General features: G+C 35.1%; 3 protein-coding genes across 4 annotated transcripts; 1 reads left to right on the top strand and 2 right to left on the bottom strand.

Annotated features, from left to right (window-relative positions):
* LOC109715440 lies at positions 4,968 to 13,828 on the top strand. Of its 2 annotated transcripts, none has more exons than XM_020240431.1 (5): positions 4,968 to 5,555; positions 5,637 to 5,721; positions 8,284 to 8,325; positions 8,416 to 8,521; positions 13,573 to 13,828. In XM_020240431.1, exons 1-4 carry the CDS (start codon positions 5,121 to 5,123, stop codon positions 8,478 to 8,480), a joined length of 627 nt encoding a protein of 208 aa, XP_020096020.1. In that variant the 5' UTR covers positions 4,968 to 5,120; the 3' UTR covers positions 8,481 to 8,521; positions 13,573 to 13,828. The 2 variants fall into 2 exon arrangements, with proteins under 2 accessions (XP_020096020.1, XP_020096019.1); XM_020240430.1 differs by lacking the exon at positions 13,573 to 13,828 and adding an exon at positions 8,844 to 9,201.
* Positions 9,711 to 13,140, bottom strand: LOC109715441 (probable LRR receptor-like serine/threonine-protein kinase At3g47570). The gene is given in 3 exon segments (XM_020240432.1): positions 9,711 to 10,323; positions 10,397 to 11,638; positions 11,640 to 13,140. Coding segments are annotated over 3 exon segments (2,985 nt in total). The 5' UTR covers positions 13,009 to 13,140; the 3' UTR covers positions 9,711 to 9,949.
* Positions 15,539 to 19,026, bottom strand: LOC109715439 (putative receptor-like protein kinase At3g47110). Its single transcript, XM_020240429.1, has 2 exons — positions 16,211 to 19,026; positions 15,539 to 16,132 (listed from the first exon to the last, which is right to left on the bottom strand). Exons 1-2 carry the CDS (start codon positions 18,828 to 18,830, stop codon positions 15,756 to 15,758), a joined length of 2,997 nt encoding a protein of 998 aa, XP_020096018.1. The 5' UTR covers positions 18,831 to 19,026; the 3' UTR covers positions 15,539 to 15,755.

Raw genomic sequence — 21,639 nt, 5'->3', positions numbered from 1 at the left:
CGGTTTTTTTCTTTGGGAACCGAGAGGAGTCGCGTTGTTACTCGCACTGGTGCGGGCCTGGGACGAGTGCGTCCACGGTTGCATCCACGTCACGCGCCGGTTCAAGTGACGTAGCGTCGGCCAATTGTCGGTTGCCACGTCAGATTTTTTCTTCATTTTGGGGAAACGGATCGGGGCTGTTTGGATGGGGATAAGAAGTGGAATAATCCCTTATCCGCAATAGTAATTCTCAGGTATCTGAAATAATCTGGTATAATTATTCTCATCAATACTTTCATTTTTTATATATAACTATTCACTATTTTTTTTATTCTATATTATCAATCCAAACGTTATTTTTCTTATCCCGAGAAACTATCTAATTTTTATACAAACGCTATTTTTTCTTATCCCCATATTTNCATTACTCATATTCAATCAATTAATTTTTTAAAATAAAAATATATTTTAAAAATTTATAATAGAATAGATAAGTTTCAAAAGTGCAATTTGATTGGCAAGAAATACTATAACTATTTCTAAACTAAGATATATATTATATATTTTACATGAAAAATATAAAATTTATCTAAATTATAAAAAAAAAAAAAAATCTTCAACGAGAAGCTATTTAATGACACTTCGTTAAGAAGTCCCCAATTTTTGTCTCTATTCAAAAATTATAACAAATCTTTCCTCCATGAACAAATATTTTTTTGATTTTAGAAAAAAGTCTAACAAATTCTTTGATAGAGATAAAACTAATATGCGATAGCATATTAGGGGCTTTCTAATGAGACGTCATTGGAATCTCTCCGCCAAAATTTTATCCTTAAATTATGTGTCATTTTAAATATATAATACTCTCTCTCTCTCTCTTGATTTTACTATCTAACTTTTCAATTTATTTGATTTGAGTGAGTTAACGTCACTTGAACTTTAAAATTTGATTGTATCGTTTATCTTTACAGGTTTAAAATATTTTATGCAATTCTTATAATTATAAATTCATTAAAACAGGTAATTAGCTTAAAACAGGTAATTAGCTTAAATTTTGAAGTTGAAGTATTGTTGACTAACTCAAATTATACAAATTGAAAGATTACGTAGATAGTAAAATCAAACTTTCATAATTCAAGTAAGTTATGTATGTTTTTATCTATATTTTATTCATCCAAACATCCTTCTTTTCTCTCGTCTTATTATTTAAAAAAAAAATTAAAACTCATTAAGATTTTAGTGAACCATAAGATTGAAAAGATCTAAGATGTACACTTATTTACATAGGTGTGTACATAGCATTTTTCTTTCTAGTTTAGAAGCTAAATAGGATGTAACTAAGGCTATGTTGGATGTGGAAATAAATTTTTCAGTAGCTGGTTCAGTAGGAGGGCTTTCCTTTTGTTATAATTGTTGCTCAATAAGAGATTTGGAATTCTAAAATTTGGTAGGGCAGTATGTGCCATCTGTAAGATATTTTAACTTAGGAATTATGTGCCATTTTGATTTAGCTATCTAAATTTTCAAAATTTTGATTTTATTATTCAGAATTTTAATTTGTTTCAAAATTTTATTGTGTTGCTCGTCTTTACGAGTTTATTTAGTATATTTCACGTGATTCTAGCAAATATAAATTTGTTAAAGAAAACAATTAGTTTATTTTTTAAAGTCAAACTGTTGTTGATTGACTCAAGTCAAACAAATTAAGTGATTGGATAGTAACATTAAAATTTTGAAAGTTTGGATAGCTAATTCAAAATTATTCATAATCCATATAAGTTTTATACTATTTTTACCTTTGACTTATCTTGAGAAATATTTTTTGAAACCAGATATAATGATATCAACCAAACACTGCAAATTTCTTGATTGAATCAAAAGAAACATATTAACAAAATATTCATGCGTTACCGACCGTCCCAAGCGCAAGTAGTAAAAGGATTGATGGTTGGTATCTGAGGTTTAAGTTCGAATTCTAATTTATTCACATTTTCACTAATTTTATTTCTAAAAAAAATAAACGAATCGGATAGTATATTATATTTCTCTCTCCAAAAAAAAATTCATGCATCAAAGCCTGAACATTCATATTATTACAATGATAGGACATCTAATTCGATACTTGGCTCCGTTAGGTATAATCTACGCTATAGGAACTGTCTAGAAACTAAATTTTATAATTTTTGTAATTATTTATTAAATGATAGGCTATTTGTTCACTAGACAAATGAAATAAAAAAATTATGAAATATTTTTTCTAGATAATTTTAATAGCATAAATCATGTTTAATGGAACCATCGCCAAATCGGATATCCTATTATTAAAAATAACTAATAAGTACGAAAGCCTTCGTACTTGCGATAGCATAAGAGCGTAGCTCGTATTACCAATGCCGACATAAATACAAAAATATATTGCTCTATAAGGACAGTTGAGTGTAAAACCGTCAATCTATTATCTTAACTAGTGCTTAACTCTATTTTAATTCAGATAAGAGGTATGCTGTATGTGTGATAAATTCGGATACTAAAAAGGGTATAGATGATACTTTTGATTTTAAATGTATATCTACAAAAATTTTAAAATTTTAAAGGACTACGTTTGAAACTGTTGCGTTTTTAAACTGTTTCAATGTTAAATTTTGAAAAATTTAAGTTTTAATTATGGAGAAGTGAGAACCCTAGAGTTTGGGGCTAGCCAATTAATCGGGTGTGCNTATATATATATATATATATATATATATATATATATATATATATATATATATATATATATATATTACGTGAAAAAATATAAAATTTATCTAAATTATAAAAAAAAAATCTTCAACGAGAAGCTATTTAATGACACTTCGTTAAGAAGTCCCTAATTTTTGTCTCTATTCAAAAATTATGATAAATCTTTCCTCCATGAACAAATATTTTTTTGATTTTAGAAAAATCTCTAACAAATTCTTTGATAGAGATAAAACTAATACGCGATAGCATATTAAGGGCTTTCTAATGAGACGTCATTGGAATCTCTCCGCCAAAATTTTATCCTTAAATTATGTGTCATTTTAAATATATAATCCAATCTTTCAAAATTTTGATTTTACTATCTAACTTTTTAATTTATTTGATTTGAGTGAGTTAACGTCTCTTGAAATTTAAAATTTGATTGTATCGTTTATCTTTCCAAGTTTAAAATATTTTATGCAATTCTTATAATTATAAATTCATTAAAACAGGTAATTAGCTTAAATTTTGAAGTTGAAGTATTGTTGACTAACTTAAATTATACAAATTGAAAGATTATGTAGATAGTAAAATCAAACTTTCATAATTCAAGTAAGTTATGTATGTTTTTATCTACATTTTATTCATCCAAACATCCTTCTTTTCTCTCGTCTTATTATTTAAAAAAAAAAAATTAAAACTCATTAAGATTTTAGTGAACCATAAGATTGAAAAGATCTAAGATGTACACTTATTTACATAGGTGTGTACATAGCATTTTTCTTTCAAGTTTAGAAGCTAAAAAATAGGATGTAACTAAGGGTATGTTGGATGTCGAAATAAATTTTTCAGTAGCTGGTTCAGTAGAAGGGCTTTCCTTTTGTTATAATTGTTGCTCAATAAGAGATTTGGAATTCAAAATTTTGGTAGGGTAGTATGTGCCATCTGTAAGATATTTTAACTTAGGAATTATGTGCCATTTTGATTTAGTTATCTAAATTTTCAAAATTTTGATTTTATTATTCAGAATTTTAATTTGTTTCAAAATTTTATTGTGTTGCTCGTCTTTACGAGCTTATTTGGTATATTTCACGTGATTCTAGCAAATATAAATTTGTTAAAGAAAACGATTAGTTTATTTTTTTAAGTCAAACTGTTGTTGATTGACTCAAGTCAAACAAATTAAGTGATTGGATAGTAACATTACAATTTTGAAAGTTTGGATAGCTAATTCAAAATTATTCATAATCCATATAAGTTTTATACTATTTTTACCTTTGACTTATCTTGAGAAATATTTTTTGAAGCCAGATATAATGATATCAACCAGACACTGCAAATTTCTTGAGTGAATCAAAAGAAACATATTAACAAAATACTCATGCGTTACCGACCGTTCCTAGCGCAAGTAGTAAAAGGATTGATGGTTGGTATCTGAGGTTTAAATTCGAATTCTAATTTATTCGCATTTTCACTAATTTTATTTCTAAAAAAAATAAACGAATCGGATAGTATGTTATATTTCTCTCTAAAAAAAAATTCATGCATCAAAGCCTGAACATTCATATTATTACAATGATAAGACATCTAATTCGATACTCGGCTCTGTTAGGCAAAATTTACGCTATAGGAACTATCTAGAAACTAAATTTCATAATTTTTGTAATTATTTATTAAATGATAGGCTATTTGTTCACTAGACAAATGAAATCAAAAAATTATGAAATATTTTTTCTAGGTAATTTTAATAGCGTAAATCATGCCTAATGGAACCATCGCCAAATCGGATATCCTATTATTAAAAATAACTTATAAGTACGAAAGCCTCCGTACTTTCGATAGCATAAGAGCGTAACTCGTATTACCAATACCGATATAAATACAAAAATATATTGCTCTGTAAGGACGGTTGAGCGTAAAACTGTCAATCTATTATCTTAACTAGTGCTTAACTCTATTTTAATTCAGATAAAAGGTATGCTGAATGTGTAATAAATTTGGATACTAAAAGGAGTATAGATGATACTTTTGATTTTAAAAGTATATCTACAAAAATTTTAAAATTTTAAAGGACTACGTTTGAAACTGTTGCGTTTTAAACTGTTTCAATGTTAAATTTTGAAAAATTTAAGTTTTAATTATGGAGAAGTGAGAACCCTAGAGTTTGGGGCTAGCCAATTAATCGGGTGTGAGGGTTTACTCTTTAAGACCGTTTCGACCCGCAAACCCATTAGCAGCGTTACCCTTTTGAAAGAATAAAAAAAAAAAAAAAAAAAAACAAACGGTCGCTCATCGGAGAACACTCTTCACCAAATCCCCCTACTCCTCCCCCCAAAACCCTCATCTCCGATCACTCTCTCTTTCCCCGGCGGCGGCGCGGCGGCGGCCGAGGAGAAGGGCACCAAACCCACCGGAGAACGGCGATGGGGCCAACAACAGGATCCATCCAAGGAGAAGAAACGAAGGCGAGCGGAGCCAAAGCCGCGGCGGCGGCGGGGGGTGCGGCGGCGCCGCCGCCTCCGCCCCCCGAAGGTCCCATCCTTGCTCTCCCGGCGGGTTCCGCCGACCCCGCGATGTACAAGACGAGAAGGACGAAGAAGACGAAGGAGGTGGGGGAGGAAGAGGCGACGACCGAGAAGAAGAGGAAGAAGAGGAGGACGATGAGGGAGATAAACGCGGAGATCGACGGCGCCGGCGACGACGACGGCGACGGATCATCGGCGGCGTGGTCGCCGTTATCGCCGCCCTCCGCCGATTGCAAGTTCCCGATGAGCCGGCTGTGGCGCCTCATCCGGAGCGAGGGCGCCTCCGGCGCCCGCACCACCCCCGACGCCGTATTCCTCATCAACAAAGCCTCTGTATACTCTCTCTCTCTCTCTCTCTCTCTCTCTCTCTCTCTCTCTCTCTGTTCTCCGTTGTTAATATGAATGTAATCGCAGGAGATGTTCTTGGAGAGGTTTGTGGAGGGCGTATATCAAAGTGCGGTGAAGGACCGCAAGAAATCGATCAGCTATAGGCATCTCTGTAAGTTGCTCTCTATCATTCTTTTCAAAAGATTTTAATTTTATTTTGATCTTGTAACTGAACCACAAGTTGTTATTTTTGGCATATGAGCTGCAATGTGGAGTTTTGTGCACTGCTGGGTGTTTGTGTTGATGTTGCTACTTCTTTATGAAGTCTTGTGTTTTTTCCGTTTACGTGGATTTCTAAACTCGCTTATTCCATGCACATGATATAGGCTGCGATACTATGTTTTATGTTGTTTATTTAAATATGTTTCCATTAATATGAATCTTATTTTTTGATTCGACTTATATAATAAGTCTACTTGAAGAAGAAAGCTAGTAAGATGTTGTCATTAACAGCGGATTTACGGGCTAATGGTGTTGTGAAAATAGTACTTTCAATGGAATTTGGTAAAAAACAAAGTATGTAGATCATGTTATAAGGCAGTAAACAATATATGGTTTAATTTGGACAAAGCAAATCGATTGCTACCCATGTGGGTAAGGCACCCACGGTGAAGCATTCATGCACGAATTCGATACTGGGTATGAGTGGTTTGTTGATTCTTGGGGCCTCCGGGCAATATCAAAAAAAAAAAAAAATCCGATAAAGTAGAATGAGAATGATAAGTGTGGCCTATGGTTCGAACTGTACAACAGCTTTGGTGGCGCGAAGTTTAGGAGGAAAATGAGAACTTTGACGCTTTAGGAAACATGTAAGAACCGTACTATTTATGTGTAATATTAAGGGGTAGAATAAATTGAGTTTAAAAAAAGGAAGGATGGAGTGCTTGGTAGGGAGAAGTGGAAGGAGCAGTGCCATTATTTTTTTGGGGCAATTGCTTATATATCACTGAAAAGTTTCCGACTTTCTTATTTATCCCTCTTAAAAGGCTAATATTAAAAATATCATTTAACATTCTAAGTTATTTCAAATATATCCCTAGAGTTAAATTCTGTTAGTGAGCTGTTAGAAACAGCCGTTATCTCTATGAAATTACTATTTTGCCATTTTAAATATACCCTTCTACCGTCAATCCGTCACCAACTTTTCTTATTTTTCCTTAAGTTAGGGGCAAAAGAGGTATTTTGACTTCTTTTTAACTCTGGTAGAAATTTAATCTGGGTTTAACCCAAGATAACATAACGGGTATTAACAACAGGGTTATTTTTTAGGGATATATTTGAAACAAAAAAAAAGGTGGAGTGTATTGAATATTTCAGAAGTTTGAGGGGTATATTAGATATTATCCCTATTTTTTTGATTCTCATAATTAAGTTTTCCTAACACTTCCAAATATAACAGCCCATTCTCATCAAAAGCGGCAAGAAATTGTATGCTCAAATTATGTAAATAAATGTGAATAAATGGTAGAAAATATAAAGGTTAGTAGATAATAAATTATGAGAGAGAGAACTTAATTTGAGATGAATAAGATTTCAAATCATAATATAATATCAACTCTTGTATCTTCGTGCATCGTATACATTTGTAGATTGCTAAAATATTGCAAACAACTTTAATGATCTATTTGAACCACGAAAGTGGTTCCTTATTCTGTGTGGGTGAAGATATAATTTAAATTTGAACCTCCATTCAGTGGTAATTGCGTATGTTCGCCACTTGGTTATGGACTATGTCTTGGTCTAGGCCATGTCACTTGTTTTGAAATCAAACACATGAAATTAGTGTTTTCTGTGGCATTTGTTGGTGTCTGTTTTCTAGAGAATTACCACGATATCCGCAACAGTAATTTTCTAGCGCTTAATCTCTAGTAGGATCTCTAAGGGTGCATATAAGGTCAAACCACTGCTTCATAGAACCACGGACCACTTGGAGTTATACTCTTCTTATATCTTACATAACATGCAATAAGCACTATCACAATAGAGATGAGAAGAAAGAATAGTGCTCCTCATGTTTTCCATTCAGCTTATTTTTACCTGATCAACCTCCAATAGATTGCGTTGTCGCAGTCAGTAATTTCTTTTGGGTTTGAATGCACTTATGGCCTAGCTTCTGCTTTCGCTTTGAACGGTGGCCACCGTTTGTAAACCTATAAGAAAACTGGAAAGTTTAGAATTTCTGCTATGACAAGAAGCATAAATGAGATTTTTTTTTTTCCTTTTTGAAAATGAGATTTTTTTTCTTGTCCAAAATGACACCAAACCATTTTTCATTTGAATATAAGTCTATGCATACCCTCTATTATTCTATTATTAAGAACGCTAGTATAATCACATTCGACCAAACTACCGTAGGCATTCTATTTACTCCTTTAAGGCTTTACATATGTACTGACTGTCAGTACTGAAAGCAAGATAGTTGTATAGTTGCTTGAGAGAATGGAAGTGTTCCCTGTGCGACATATATGTCCTGCCTTAGTTGCATTGCCAAGAGTAATAATTCTTTTATATGAATAAGTTTCTCTTCCCGGTTCCATTAAGCAGAAACGATGTAATTAGAGTGCATTTCTACTCATTTTCCTTAGTTATTTCTTATTAGTTTTTTCGTAAATTAAATGGAGTTTTATCATCCTCTATCATTTATTTGACTTTGCACTTTCTTCTGATTCTTCAGCATCAACTGTATCCAGTCGGACAAGATATGAGTTCCTCTCAGGTAAAATCAGTTGGGAAAATACAATACATGGTATACGCTATGCTTTTAGAAATGTATATACTCATCTTTGTGAAATTTCATCTTTTTCAGATTTTGTACCGGAAAAAGTGAAAGCTGAAGCTGCCTTGAAGACCAGGACATTAGTTGAAACATAATAGTTCTAAGGCTTCTGATACATTTGCATCTCAAATAAATGGTATGCACACAAATCAGCCATCCGAGGCATGACTTCAATTAGTTTTCTGTAGTCTAACTCTACTCTTTGATATAGTGAATTACATAATACTCATTTTGCATCATCTTAATTCGTGTGTATTAGATACTTCTTTCAGAAATTTGCTGCATTTCCTCTCTTAGCATTTTTATTTCCTGATAATGACAGAATAGTGCAATGTTCTAGAAAACAATTCGAATGCTTCTATATTAGCTTAGGCTTCATTTTGTATGGTCCGCGAGTTGAACGAGTCATTACATTGCATGTTGAAAAGGACTTGCTTCTTACATACTGCACATCACAGGCAAGTTAACTACTAAAGATGCGGTGCTCCACCACATGATTACTGATATGGCAATTGGTTTGGACCAAGGATTCAAGCTCCAAGCCATGGGGATGTTTTGAGCCTTAGCCGGCACTTTATGGCATGGGCATGGTAACTGCAAAGATTTAGTGTTCGAAAGTGTTGTTGCTTGACAGCCAGTCCCCAGTCTTGTTTAGGAATGTACTTCCAGTTGTAATCGGCTCCTATATAATTCCAATTTACTCTCTTTACGTTGTTATAGTTTTGTTTGGGCTGTAGTCTTTTAGGAAAGTCAATAAGTTGGTAACTTATGTTTTTCTTCTCTCTTTCTGACGTGGGATCCATGCAACTTTCTTCAGCCTTGATTGCCTTGTAGCTTTTATAGTTGCTGTCTTGATTTGCTTACTGCTGCAAGAAGCTATTATTGCTGCAGAAGTCTTTCTTCAGCCCTATATTGCGGCAGTGTAAATTATTCGAAGCCTTTGTGCCATCAATCTAGGTCAAAATTTAATCGTAGGATTTTAGAAACATGGTCTGTATCACAGTAACACGACAAAAAGGACAAGCAGGAAGAAACCTTTTGTAAGGGGGACTGTTTGTTAAAGCTTTCAGTAATAACTCAAATGAGGTCCAAAAATGCTCTATGCACGTCTAAGCAATACTGACCAATCTAACTTTTGCTGGTTTGGTTCAGACGACACAAAATTAGTCCTCCAGAAGAATTCCTACGACGTAAAATCGTATTGAAAAAGGACAGATTATAGCCCGATTTTGATTAACTGTGTTGTCTTTAACTTTTGTTTGTAAATAAGCAAAGAGCTACTTGATTTTTAGTCTCATTTGTTGCATATCAAGTGAATGTGCTTGCTGGTCAAAGATCATGCTTATCATACATTTGTTGTTTCTAGAAGAATATGTTCTAAATTACTAGAACAGTCATAGGAAATTCTAGCCATCATAAACCTGCACGATGTAGACAGATTGCTTACTTTTGCTAAAATTTGATTGGAGGACACAAAAAGATAAGAAATTATTAGCTGTCGAACAGAATATTAACTTGTTTACCAACAGCTTAAGCTATTACATCGATGAGTTATAATCGCACATCAATTGTTGGGCATCTTTTGGAAATATTCGAGTTTTATCTTCCGCATTTTAGCGACAACATCCTTCATTAAAATCCGTTCCTTGGGTGAATCCCTTGAGCATTGTAAAGCTAGTTCGATAATAGACAATAGGCATCGATTTCTTGCTGAGTGATCTTCCAGAGTTCCTTCATCACCAAGCGTATCTCCGAGGAGGTTAGCATCAAGTACATCAAATAGTCTGGTGGGATATGCATCAAGTACCCAGTGCCTCAAGTTTGATTCCCCATCAAACATTAGATCAGTGGGTTTCTTTCTTGTAAAAGTTTCTAGCAACACTATCCCGTAGCTGTACACATCTCCTCTTGTTGAAACTTCTCCCGATGATCCGTATTCTGTCACATAATCAGATTAGTCTTTTCGACAAGGAAGTATATAAATAGTTTATAAAATAAAGATGAATTTTACCTGGCGGCATGTACCCGAAGGTGCCTGCTATGCTTGCTGACACTAGTGATTTGCTATCAGAGGCCAGTAGTTTTGAAATGCCGAAGTCACTCAAACGTGCATTCATTTCTTCATCCAATAGTATATTACTAGGCTTTATGTCACAATGCACTACAACTTGATGAAGCTGGTGGTGGAGATATTCTAGCGCATGTGCCACATCTAATGCGATGTTTATTCTCTGAAGAAGAGTCAAGCAATATTCAGGAGAATATAACCATCTTTCGAGGCTCCCATTGGGCATGTATTGGAGTACTAATGCTTTAAAATCTAAGTTGGAGCAAGTGCTAATTATTTTAACAAGGTTTCGGTGCCTGATCATGCCCAGTGTACAGCATTCTAATTCGAAGCTCCTCAAAGACCTTTTATTTTCTAGATTTAGCACCTTTACAGCAATGAGTAGTCCATCATCTAGGCATCCTCGGTACACTGAGCCAGAGCTTCCCCTACCCAGAAAATTGGACTCGCTGAAACCATCAGTGGCACGAGCAAGCTCATGGTACGGAATCAAGCTATATTCATGTAAATGTGGGATCTTGGAGGAAGAAATGACCTTTCTGCCCTTTCGCCAATAAAGGATAAAAAAGCAAGAGAAGAGCAATATTGACAAAGCAATGGTTGGGAGGATGATTTTGAGCTTATGTAATTTAGCACTTGAATGAAAATTAGTAGATTTGATGATGCAAGGCGAGAACCCAAGTTTTGACGCCCCACACAATGCCACATTCCCCATTAAAGATTGAAAGGTAATATTAGAGAACACCCCACCACTTGGGATCTGCCCCTCTAACTTGTTGAAAGAGATGTTCAAGTTAGCAAGATGGTGGAGATCAGCTAAGGAATTTGGTATAGGCCCAGAAAATTCATTGTGTGAGAGGTCCAAATATTGGATGTTTACTAATTTACCGAGAGATTGTGGAATAAGACCATTGAACAAGTTATTAGACAGAGTCAAAGCCTCAAGCATTTGAAGCTGTCCAAGAGTATCTGGGATGCTACCTGACAGCAGATTGGCGGATAAATTCAACTGGTTTATGTTCATCAAGTTTCCTACATCTGGATGAATTATACCTTCCAGAGCATTTTGTGAGAGATACAGCCCCACAAGTCCGCGAAGGCTCCATAGGCTTTGGGGGATACTTGATGATAATTTATTGGTATGAAGCCATAGGAACTGCATGGCACTAATGTTCCCAATTGAGTCAGGTACCTGATAGTGCATTGCCCTCGAGGCTTAACTGATTCAAGCTCTTCAGCTGTCCGAGTTCAGGAGGTATTGAACCTGTGAGTTTATTGTAACCTAGGTAGAGTTCTTGTAGCGATCCTATCTTAGCAATCTCAGGTGGTATATTTCCTGTCAGTTCATTGCTGTGCAAATTCAAGAAAATTAGGTTAGTTAAATTACTAAATCCTGCAGGGATCCCTCCTGCGATACGATTTCCACGAATACTGAACTTCGTGACACTCGTGCTGAGATTTGCAATTGAATCTGGAATGACGCCTTCCAGCTCATTATGCAAGAGGTATATATTCTGCAATTGCTTGCAGTTGGATAAAGAGTTGATGAAGTCGAGTCCACCGCTTACTTTGTTCCAGCTGAGTCCAATAGTGGTTAGGAACGGAAGGTTCTTCCCCAGTTCAATCGGCACTCGCCCAGTGAGGTTGTTGATTGAAAAATCCATAACTCTGATCATGGAAATGTTTGATAATGAGGCCGGTAGTTCGCCTGTTAGGGTGTTTTCTCCTAGCGTTAGCCACTGGAGATTTAATAGGTCACCTACTTCTGGGGGAATCTCACCTTGTAAGTGGTTGGAACTGAGATCAAGCTGGGTGAGATACGTAAGGTTGCCTAAAGATGGTGGGATTGACCCTATGAGATAGTTTGTGTCAAGATATAGAATACTTAGTTTTTGCAAGTTGGTGAGCTCTGTTGGTATGCTTCCGCTAAAATAGTTGGTGGATAGAGAAAGTACTTGCAGATTTTGGCATTGAAGAAAGCCGGAGGGAATTGCACCACTGAGCTGATTTGACTCAACAGAGAAGTATTGAAGATGTGGAATAGTAAAGTTACTTCTGTGATCTGTGAGGAGAGCACCTGAAAGGTTGTTCCAGCCAAAGGAGAGCTGAGTTAGAGATGACATATTGAAGATGCTGGAAGGAATGCGTCCAGATAATTGGTTGTGCTTGAGAATGAGGGATTTGAGGCGGGGAAGGCGACCAAGGGAATCGGGGATGGGCCCTGTGAGAGAATTGTTGCCGAGGTCGAGGTAGGCCATGAAGGAGAGGTTTCCAAGTTGAGGAGAGATGGTGCCTTGAAGAGAGAGTCCTTCGAGCCGTAGTGCGACCACTCGCTGTCTTCGGGAGCTGCAGGAGACTCCAATCCAGTTGCAAAAGGAGGTATTGGAGTTCCAGCTTTTGTCAAGAATGCTGTTGGGATCTTGAATGTGGCTCTTGAAGGACAGCAGTGCTGTGTGATCTGTAAAGTTGCTTAGTTCTAGTGATATGGTTAGTTGAGGGTAGAAGAAGATGAATAGTAATACCATTAGCATGCCTGGAAACAGAAAAGCAGCCATTTACTCAGAAGAATCTGGCCTTCTGTATGCTTGAAATGTGCTGTGGTTTCTGGATATTTATAGGAGCAGACTGAGGAGAGATTCCGAAATTGTTTATTCTTGATGAAAATTAAATATTTGTCCATCCTGAACACGACAATTTTATGCATTTTCTTACGCCCAATTGCACATCTGAACACGCCGAAATTCAAGTACATGAGAAATTTTGATATTAATTGCTTACTTCTCATTATGCAATGGAAGTCAACATAACAGAAGGGACGATATTGAAAATTGGAAAGAATTAAAAGCGTGACAACTGATTGATTGTAACACCTTCATGCAAGTCAAAATAGAGGCATAAACAAATCATTTGTGCTTGCTAGTTTGTGGTCCATGTGATAATTAATGATTGCAAAAGTGCATGTGATGTGTGGCCTTTTATTGAATGACCTCATATTTAATTTGGCATATTCTTTCCCTAAAAGATAGTGCAACTAATATCTTTTGCTTTGTCTTATTTGTTTGGTTACATCTATTCTTGGATTAATCAAGTAAAAATTCCTTCTTGTTTTTATTATGCAGCAAGTATACTGGAACGATGGTTTTGGCCGCATCTGTCAAAAGGTAAAAACAAATCGAGGGTGGCTCGTGAATGGCTCTTGGCGCAATAGTGAGGTTGCTTAAGTTTAATTTGAGCATCGTGAATTTGAATCATTGAAATATATATATATTTTTTCCTTGGATGTTTTAGATTGTACATTTATATCCGCATTGAGCATACTTATATGTGTTACATGACCCTTAATTTTTTTTTCCTTTTAGGACTCAAATTAAATCATGTCATGTGTTTTCCTTTGGATAGTTTGAAGTTGTTATAAACCATTTTTAACATTGATCCATTTGCATTGTGTTAATGATATTCAAAGATGATAGTTAAAATTCGAGGTCCAATTTAAAATTCGAAAATCTAGATGTTGATTCATTTCATGCAATTATATATTGTAAGCCATGAGGGAAAAATAGAGAAGTATACAGTTGGGGATAAAGGCAAAAAAAGAGGAGAAAATTTAGGGTTGGTAGATATGATGATGCTTTTTGGTCTTTTATGTCACAGTTGCAATTTTAATTTTTTATTTGAATTATTCAGGTTATGTAAATTAAGGACTTTATTAAGTTTAATAGTTTTATTAGTTGTTACTTGTTAATTATTATAGTTGTACTTATTAAATATTATTAATGATATTGAATTTGAACGGAATTGCTTATGAATTTAACAAAATCCACCTTGCAATTCAACTACCATTGTGGATGAATTGAATAAAAGGTAAACTTTCAATATCATCCCTATGGTTTTGCACATTCTCATTTTAGTATCCTGTGGTTTAAGGTGTATCAATTTAGTATCCTATGGTTTCATTTTTTTTCTTTTCGTCAATTTTTTTTCATTAAATTAATGACAAAGTTAAAACTAAAATATATTAAAGTGAATTTATCTATCGCAAAGAAAATTTAAAATTATTTAAAATTTGAGGGGTGTTATAGCGAAAATAAAATTTTGGAGACCGTTTCAAAATGGTCCATAATTGAGGGTGCGTGTCGCCATAGTCTATGGAGTATGGACACGGATTTTGTTTTTTTTTTTTTTGTTTTTGGAAAAAATGTGCAAAGACCTCCTGAGCTTTATCTTTTTGCAAATGGGCACTTAAAAACTTTTAATTCAGGTAACTAAATTTTTAAAAATTTGTTAAATAGCTAAATAAGTTCCCTTTCCTCAATTGAAGTACTAGTTACACAGTTATTTTGGTTGCTTAGATTGCATATAATGTTATGCATATAATATTACAAAAAATTAAACACAAAAAAATTAATTTCTTTTATTTTAACACATAAAGAAAATAACAAAAACTGAAGATAGATTCACTCTATTATTCAATTATAATCCTTAATTATCATAATTAGAAGAGAGGAAAAAAAAATTTTCTTTGTATTTTTTTGTAATATTATAAATTGTTACGATTGGTACTTTTCCTGAGAAGAAGAGTCTATTAAACCATTTAAGAAAATTCAGAAAGTCTAATTGTCGAAATTAAGGATTATAATTGANAGAAAATAACAAAAACTGAAGATAGATTCACTCTATTATTCAATTATAATCCTTAATTATCATAATTAGAAGAGAGGAAAAAAAAATTTTCTTTGTATTTTTTTAAGTTATATAAAATTATATACAAGATTTGCAATAAAAAAAGCTGTTACGATTGGTACTTTTCCTGAGAAGAAGAGTCTATTAAACCATTTAAGAAAATTCAGAAAGTCTAATTGTCGAAATTAAAAGTCTAGGATATCTTTATACATTATTTTATTAAATTATATTATATTTTATTTTTCTCCTTTTAAAGTCAATTGACTTAGAATTTTTGAGAGAGAATATCTCCAACAGCAAAAGTTGCATAAGAAACCAACCATTGAAAGGAAGAGACAATCTGCACCCCTCTTATTATATTTCAGAGTTTTTTCTGCTTTTTTTTCTTATTTTTTATAGCTTGTATGTTAAAATTATTATAAGAATTAAAATTATTAACTGTCAAATAGAACACCAACTTGTCTACCAACAGCTTAGTCTATTACATTGATGAGTTACAACTGCACATTGGATAATAGGTTGTTGAGATTGCCTAGTTTTGTTATTACTTGAAAGAAGCAGAGTGAACTCTCCCTTAAGGAGAAAAGCAAACAAGAAGCAGGTGAAGTCTCGACAGCGCGCATCAATTGTTGGGCAGCTTTCGCAAGTACTCCATTTTTATCTTCTGCATTTTAGCGACAGCGTCCTTCATTGAAATCCGTTCCTTCGGTGAATCTGTTGAGCATTGTAAAGCTAGTTCGATAATAGACAATAGGCATCGACTTCTTGCTGAGTGATCTTCCAGAGTTCTTTCGTCACCAACAAGCGGATCTCCGAGGAGGTTAGCATCAAGTACATCAAATAGTCTGGTGGAATATGCATCAAATACCCAACGTCGCAAGTTTAATTCCCCTGCAAACATCAGATCTGTGGGCTTTTTTCTTGTAAAAATTTCTAGCAGCAGTATCCCGTAGCTGTAGACATCTCCTCTCCTTGAAACTCTTCCAGTCGTTCCGTACTCTGACACGTATATCAGATTAGTCTTTTAGGCAAGGAAGCATGTCAGAAGTTTACAAAATAGTGATCAACTAACTTTACCTGGGGGCATGTACCCGAAGGTGCCTGCTATGCTTGCTGACACTAGTGATTTGCTATCAGAGGCCAGTAGTTTTGCTATGCCGAAGTCGCTCAGACGCGCATTCATTTCTTCGTCTAATAGTATATTACTAGGCTTTACATCACAATGCACCACAACTTGATCAAGCTGGTGGTGGAGGTACTCCAGCGCAAGCGCCACATCTAATACGATGTTTATCCTCTGAAGAAGTGTCAAACAGCATTCAGGAGAAGAATATAGCCATCTTTCGAGGCTCCCATTGGGCATGTACTGGAGTACTAATGCCTTAAAGTCTAAGTTGGAGCAGGTGCTGATTATTCTGACCAGGTTTCGGTGCCTGATCATGCCCAGCGCACGGCATTCTGATTCGAAGCTCCTCAGAGACGTTTTATTTTCTAGATCTAGCACCTTTACAGCAACGAGCAATCCATCATCTAGGCGTCCTCGGTATACTGAGCCAGAGCTTCCCGTACCCAGAAAATTGGACTCGCTGAAACCATCGGTGGCACGAGCAAGCTCATGGTACGGAATCAAGCTATATTCATGTAGATGTGGGATCTTGGGGGAAGAAACGACCTTTCTGCCCTTTCGCCAATAAAGGATAAAAAAGCAAGAGAAGAGCATTATTGACAAAGCAATAGTTGGGAGGATGATTTTGAGCTTATGTAATTTAGCACTTGAATGAAAATTAGTAGATTTGATGACGCAAGGCGAGAACCCAAGTTTTGACAATCCACACAACGCCGCGTTCCCCATTAAAGATTGGAAAGAAATATTGGAGAACACGCCACCGCTTGGGATCGGCCCCTCTAACTTGTTGAAAGAAAGGTTCAAGGTGGCAAGGTGGCGGAGATCAGCTAAGGAATTTGGTATGGCCCCGGAAAATTCATTGTGTGAGAGGTCCAAATATTCGATGCTTATCAATTTACCGAGAGATTGTGGCATAAGGCAATTGAACAAGTTGTTAGACAGATCCAAAGCTGCGAGCATTTGAAGCTGTCCAAGAGTATCTGGGATGCTACCTGACAATCGATTGGAGGATAAATCCAACTGAGTTATGGCCATCATGTTCTCCACATCCGGATGAATTACACCTTCGAGAGCATTTTGTGCGAGGTACAACCCCACGAGTGCGGGAAGGCCCCATAAGCTTCGGGGGATACTCGACGACAATTTATTGGCACGAAGCCATAGGAACTGCAAGGAACTAATGTTCCCAATTGAGTCAGGTATGGATCCTGATAGTGCATTGTTCTCGAGGCTTAGCTCACTCAAGCTCTTCAGCCGTCCGAGTTCGGGAGGTATCGAACCTGAGATTGTATTGTAACCTAGGTAGAGCGCTTGTAGCGCTCCTATCTCAGCAATCTCCGGCGGTATAGTCCCTGTCAGCTCGTTGTAGCGCAAATTCAAGAAAAGTAGGTTGCTCAAATTGTTAAATCCTGCAGGGATCCCTCCTGTGATACGATTTCCATTCACAGCGAACTTCATGACACTCGTACTGAGATTTGCAATTGAATCTGGAATGACGCCTTCCAGCTCGTTATGCGAGAGGTCTATATTCTGCAATTGCCTGCAATTGGATAAAGAGTAGATGAAGTCGAGCCCGCCGCTCACTTTGTTCCAGCTGAGGCCAATAGTGGTTAGGAACGGAAGGTTCTTCCCCAATTCAATCGGCACTTTCGCAAGGTTGTTGGATGAAAAATCCATAACACGGATCATGGACATGTTTGATACAAAGGCCGGTAGTTCGCCTGTTAGGTTGTTGCCTCCTAGCCATAGCCACTGGAGATTTAATAGGTCGCCTAATTCTGGGGGAATCTCACCTTGTAAGTGGTTAGAATGGAGATCGAGCTGAGTGAGATATGTGAGGTTGCCTAAAGATGCCGGGATCGACCCGATGAGATAGTTGGTGTCGAGGAATAGAATGCTGAGTTTGTTTAACTTGGCGAGCTCTGTCGGTATGCCTCCGCTGAAATAGTTGGTAGATAGAGAAAGCTGTTGCAGATTCTGGCATTGAAGAAAGCCAGGAGGAACTGTTCCATTCAGCTGATTTGACTCGACAGAAAAGAACTCGAGAAGTGGAATTGTAAAGTTAGTATTGTGATCTGCGACGAGAGGACCTGAAAGGTTGTTCGAGGTAAAGGAGAGATGAGTTAGAGAGGACATATTGAATACGGTGGAAGGAATGCGTCCGGATAATTGGTTGTGCTCGAGAATGAGGGATTTGAGGCGGGGAAGGCGGCCGAGGGAAGCAGGGATGGGCCCTGTGAGAGAATTGTTGCCGAGGTCGAGGTCGGCCATGAAGGAGAGGTTTCCAAGTTGAGGAGAGATGGAGCCTTGAAGGGAGAGTCCTTCGAGCCGTAGCGCGACCACTCGCTGTCGTCGGGAGCTGCAGGAGACTCCAATCCAGCTGCAAAAGGAGGTGTTGGAGTTCCAGCTCTTGTCGAGAATGCCGTTGGGATCTTGAATGTGGCTCTTGAAGGACAGCAGTGCTGTGAGATCTGTGAAGTTGCTGCTATGTTCTAGTGATATGGTTAGTTGAGGGCAGAAGAAGATGAACAGCAACAGCATTAGTATGCCTGGAAGTAGAAAAGAAGCCATTCACATGCAAGAATCTGGCCTTCTGTATGCTTGAAGTGTGCTGTGGTTTTTTGGTTTTGTGGGAGCGCAGACAGGACGAGAGATTCTGAAGCTGCTTACCTTGGAGGAAAGTAACTGAGCATAGCAATCTTATCCATCTTCTTACATCCAATTGCACGTCTGAACGCTATGAAAGTGAAGTAACGAGAAATTTATGTTAGCTGATTGTTTTACTTACCATTATAGAACTCGATACTTATGTCTCATCGACACTTCTATGAGCCTCATGTGTCCGTGTCGGACTCATGTCAGATGCGGACATGCCATGAATGCGGGTTCGACGCTGATCCATAACGTATCTCATTATATATATATTATTTTATTTTTTTATGCATATATAATATAAAATAATAAATATTTTACCAAAATAAATAAATTTTTTTTGAATAATATAAATAAATTATGTATAATGAATAATTTTTTTCTTTAAAATATATGAACTACGTTGAGATTTTTATAAAACTTTTCATCCGTATAAAAAGTATAATAATATTTTAATAAAATTAATACTTTATATATAATAACTATATATTATTATATTAATAATATTATATTTTTTTTCACGGGTGTTGATATCGTGCTATGAAAGTCATGATGATGGCAAGTGGGATGTTATTCAGAATAGGAAAGAATTAAAGGCGCAATAATTGGTTGATTTCAAGTTTCAACATCTTCGTGCGAGTCAAATTAGAGGCATAAACAAAGCATTTGTGCTTGCTGGCTGGCTGCTCTGGTCCTTATTAGGCAAGTAGGCAAGTAGCAAATAGCGATTGCGACAGCCGTCGTGATGCGTGGCCTTGTATTGAAGGCAGACAATTCTGACCGCATACTTCATGGCATTTTCTTTCCCCGACAGAAAGAACGCAACCAATATCTTTTACTTTTTTCTTATTTGTTTAGAGTGCCTTTGATTTCACGTAAATTTATAAAAAAATATTCGGTAAAAAAAATTTCAGAGAAAAATAAATTTTACGCTGTTTAGTATTTTATTTGTAGAAAAAAAATAATTTTTAGTTACGGATGTTTGGTTGAAAGAAAAATATATAAATAGAAAGCTGTTATATGTATTTTTTTTTCTATATATTATATATTATTTATAGATAATAATTATCATAATATATATATATATATATATATATATATATATATATATATATATATATATATATATATATATATATATATATATATATTATAATTTATATTTATAAATAAAATATATTTTAAATATATTATACAATAAATACGTAATAATATAATATATATATATATAATAGGAGTTGAGCTGGAATGCTATTGGTAGTAAACGAACTCCGTTGCCACCCATTTGTTTTCAATGATGGAGCTTTCAAATCGACGATCGGCACCGTTGAACATGATCTATACCACTTGAACTATTTAGAAACCAAATTTCAAATCTTTTCAACATCATTAACCTAATGATCAAAGAGTTTCAAAATTTATAATTTTAATGGTAGATTTGAAGTGTTTTCTCGTTTAACGGTGTAAAGCCATCCAAATCAATTGAATTTTGGTTAGAAAAGTTTTTAAACTATTTAGAACAAGATCTATACTCTCGATATTGATTACAAAATTCCTATCATCACCTTTTAGAGGATATTCATTTTTAGCCGTTAATTTTTACATCCACTTGATAGACAAAAGAACAATATTGGAAAAGCATGAAATTTAATTTCTAGATACTTCAAGTGATATAGATCATGTTCAACGGTACCGATCGTCGATCTGGAGGCTCCATCATCGAAAACAAATGGATGGCAATGAAGTCTGCTTGCTAACGATAGTATTCTATCTCAACTCTATATATAGACTGCTATTGATTCCTATCGCGTAGGAAATAAGAATAGTTTTTAACTCATGATAATCTACAATGATTTTATTATTTTACTAACATCTTTTATATCTAATTTAAGTTGAATGATAATTATTTGAATATTTTTACTAAAAAATATAGAGGATTAGTGAAATATTATAGACTCTGAACCAAATGGGTCGTATGTTTAATAGTTTTATTTGTTATTAGTTTTTAACTATTATGTTTTTACTCATTAAAAGTTATTAATGATATGTGAATTTAAAGGGAATTGGTGATGAATTTAACAAAATCCACCATGCAATTCAACTACCATTGTGGATAAATTGAATGAAATCATCCATCGCAAAGAAAATTTAAAATTTGAGGGGCGTTATAACGAAAATAAAATTTTGGAGGCCACTTTAAACTGGTCTATAGTTGAGGGGGTCTCCATTGTCAATGGACGTGGATTTTGGCTTCTTCTTCTTTTTTTTTGGGGGGGAAATAATGTGCAAAGACCTCCTGAGCTTTAGCTTTTTGCAAATAGGCACTTAAAATTTTAATTTGGGTAACTAAATTTTTTTAAATTTGTTAAATAGCTAAATAAGTTCCCTTTACTCAATTGAAGTACTAGTTACACAGTTGTTTTGGTTGCTTAGATCGCATATAATGTTATGCATATAATCTTACAAAAATTTAAACACAAAAAAATTTAATTTCTTTTATTTTAACACATAAAGAAAATAACAAAAATCGAAGATAGATTCACTCTATTATTCAATTCTGATGCTTAATTATCATAATTAGAAGAGAAAAAAAAATAAGTTTCTTTGTATTTTTAGTTACATAAAATTATATACAAGATTTTCAAGCAAAAAGGCTGTTACAATTGTTTCTTTTCTTGAGGGGAGGAGTCTTTTAAACTATTTAAGAAAATTTAGAGAGTCTAATTGT

The sequence above is a fragment of the Ananas comosus genome, linkage group 9 (assembly GCF_001540865.1).
Source record: "Ananas comosus cultivar F153 linkage group 9, ASM154086v1, whole genome shotgun sequence".
NCBI lineage: Eukaryota > Viridiplantae > Streptophyta > Magnoliopsida > Poales > Bromeliaceae > Ananas > Ananas comosus.
This window is presented reverse-complemented; position numbering and strand designations above follow the sequence as displayed.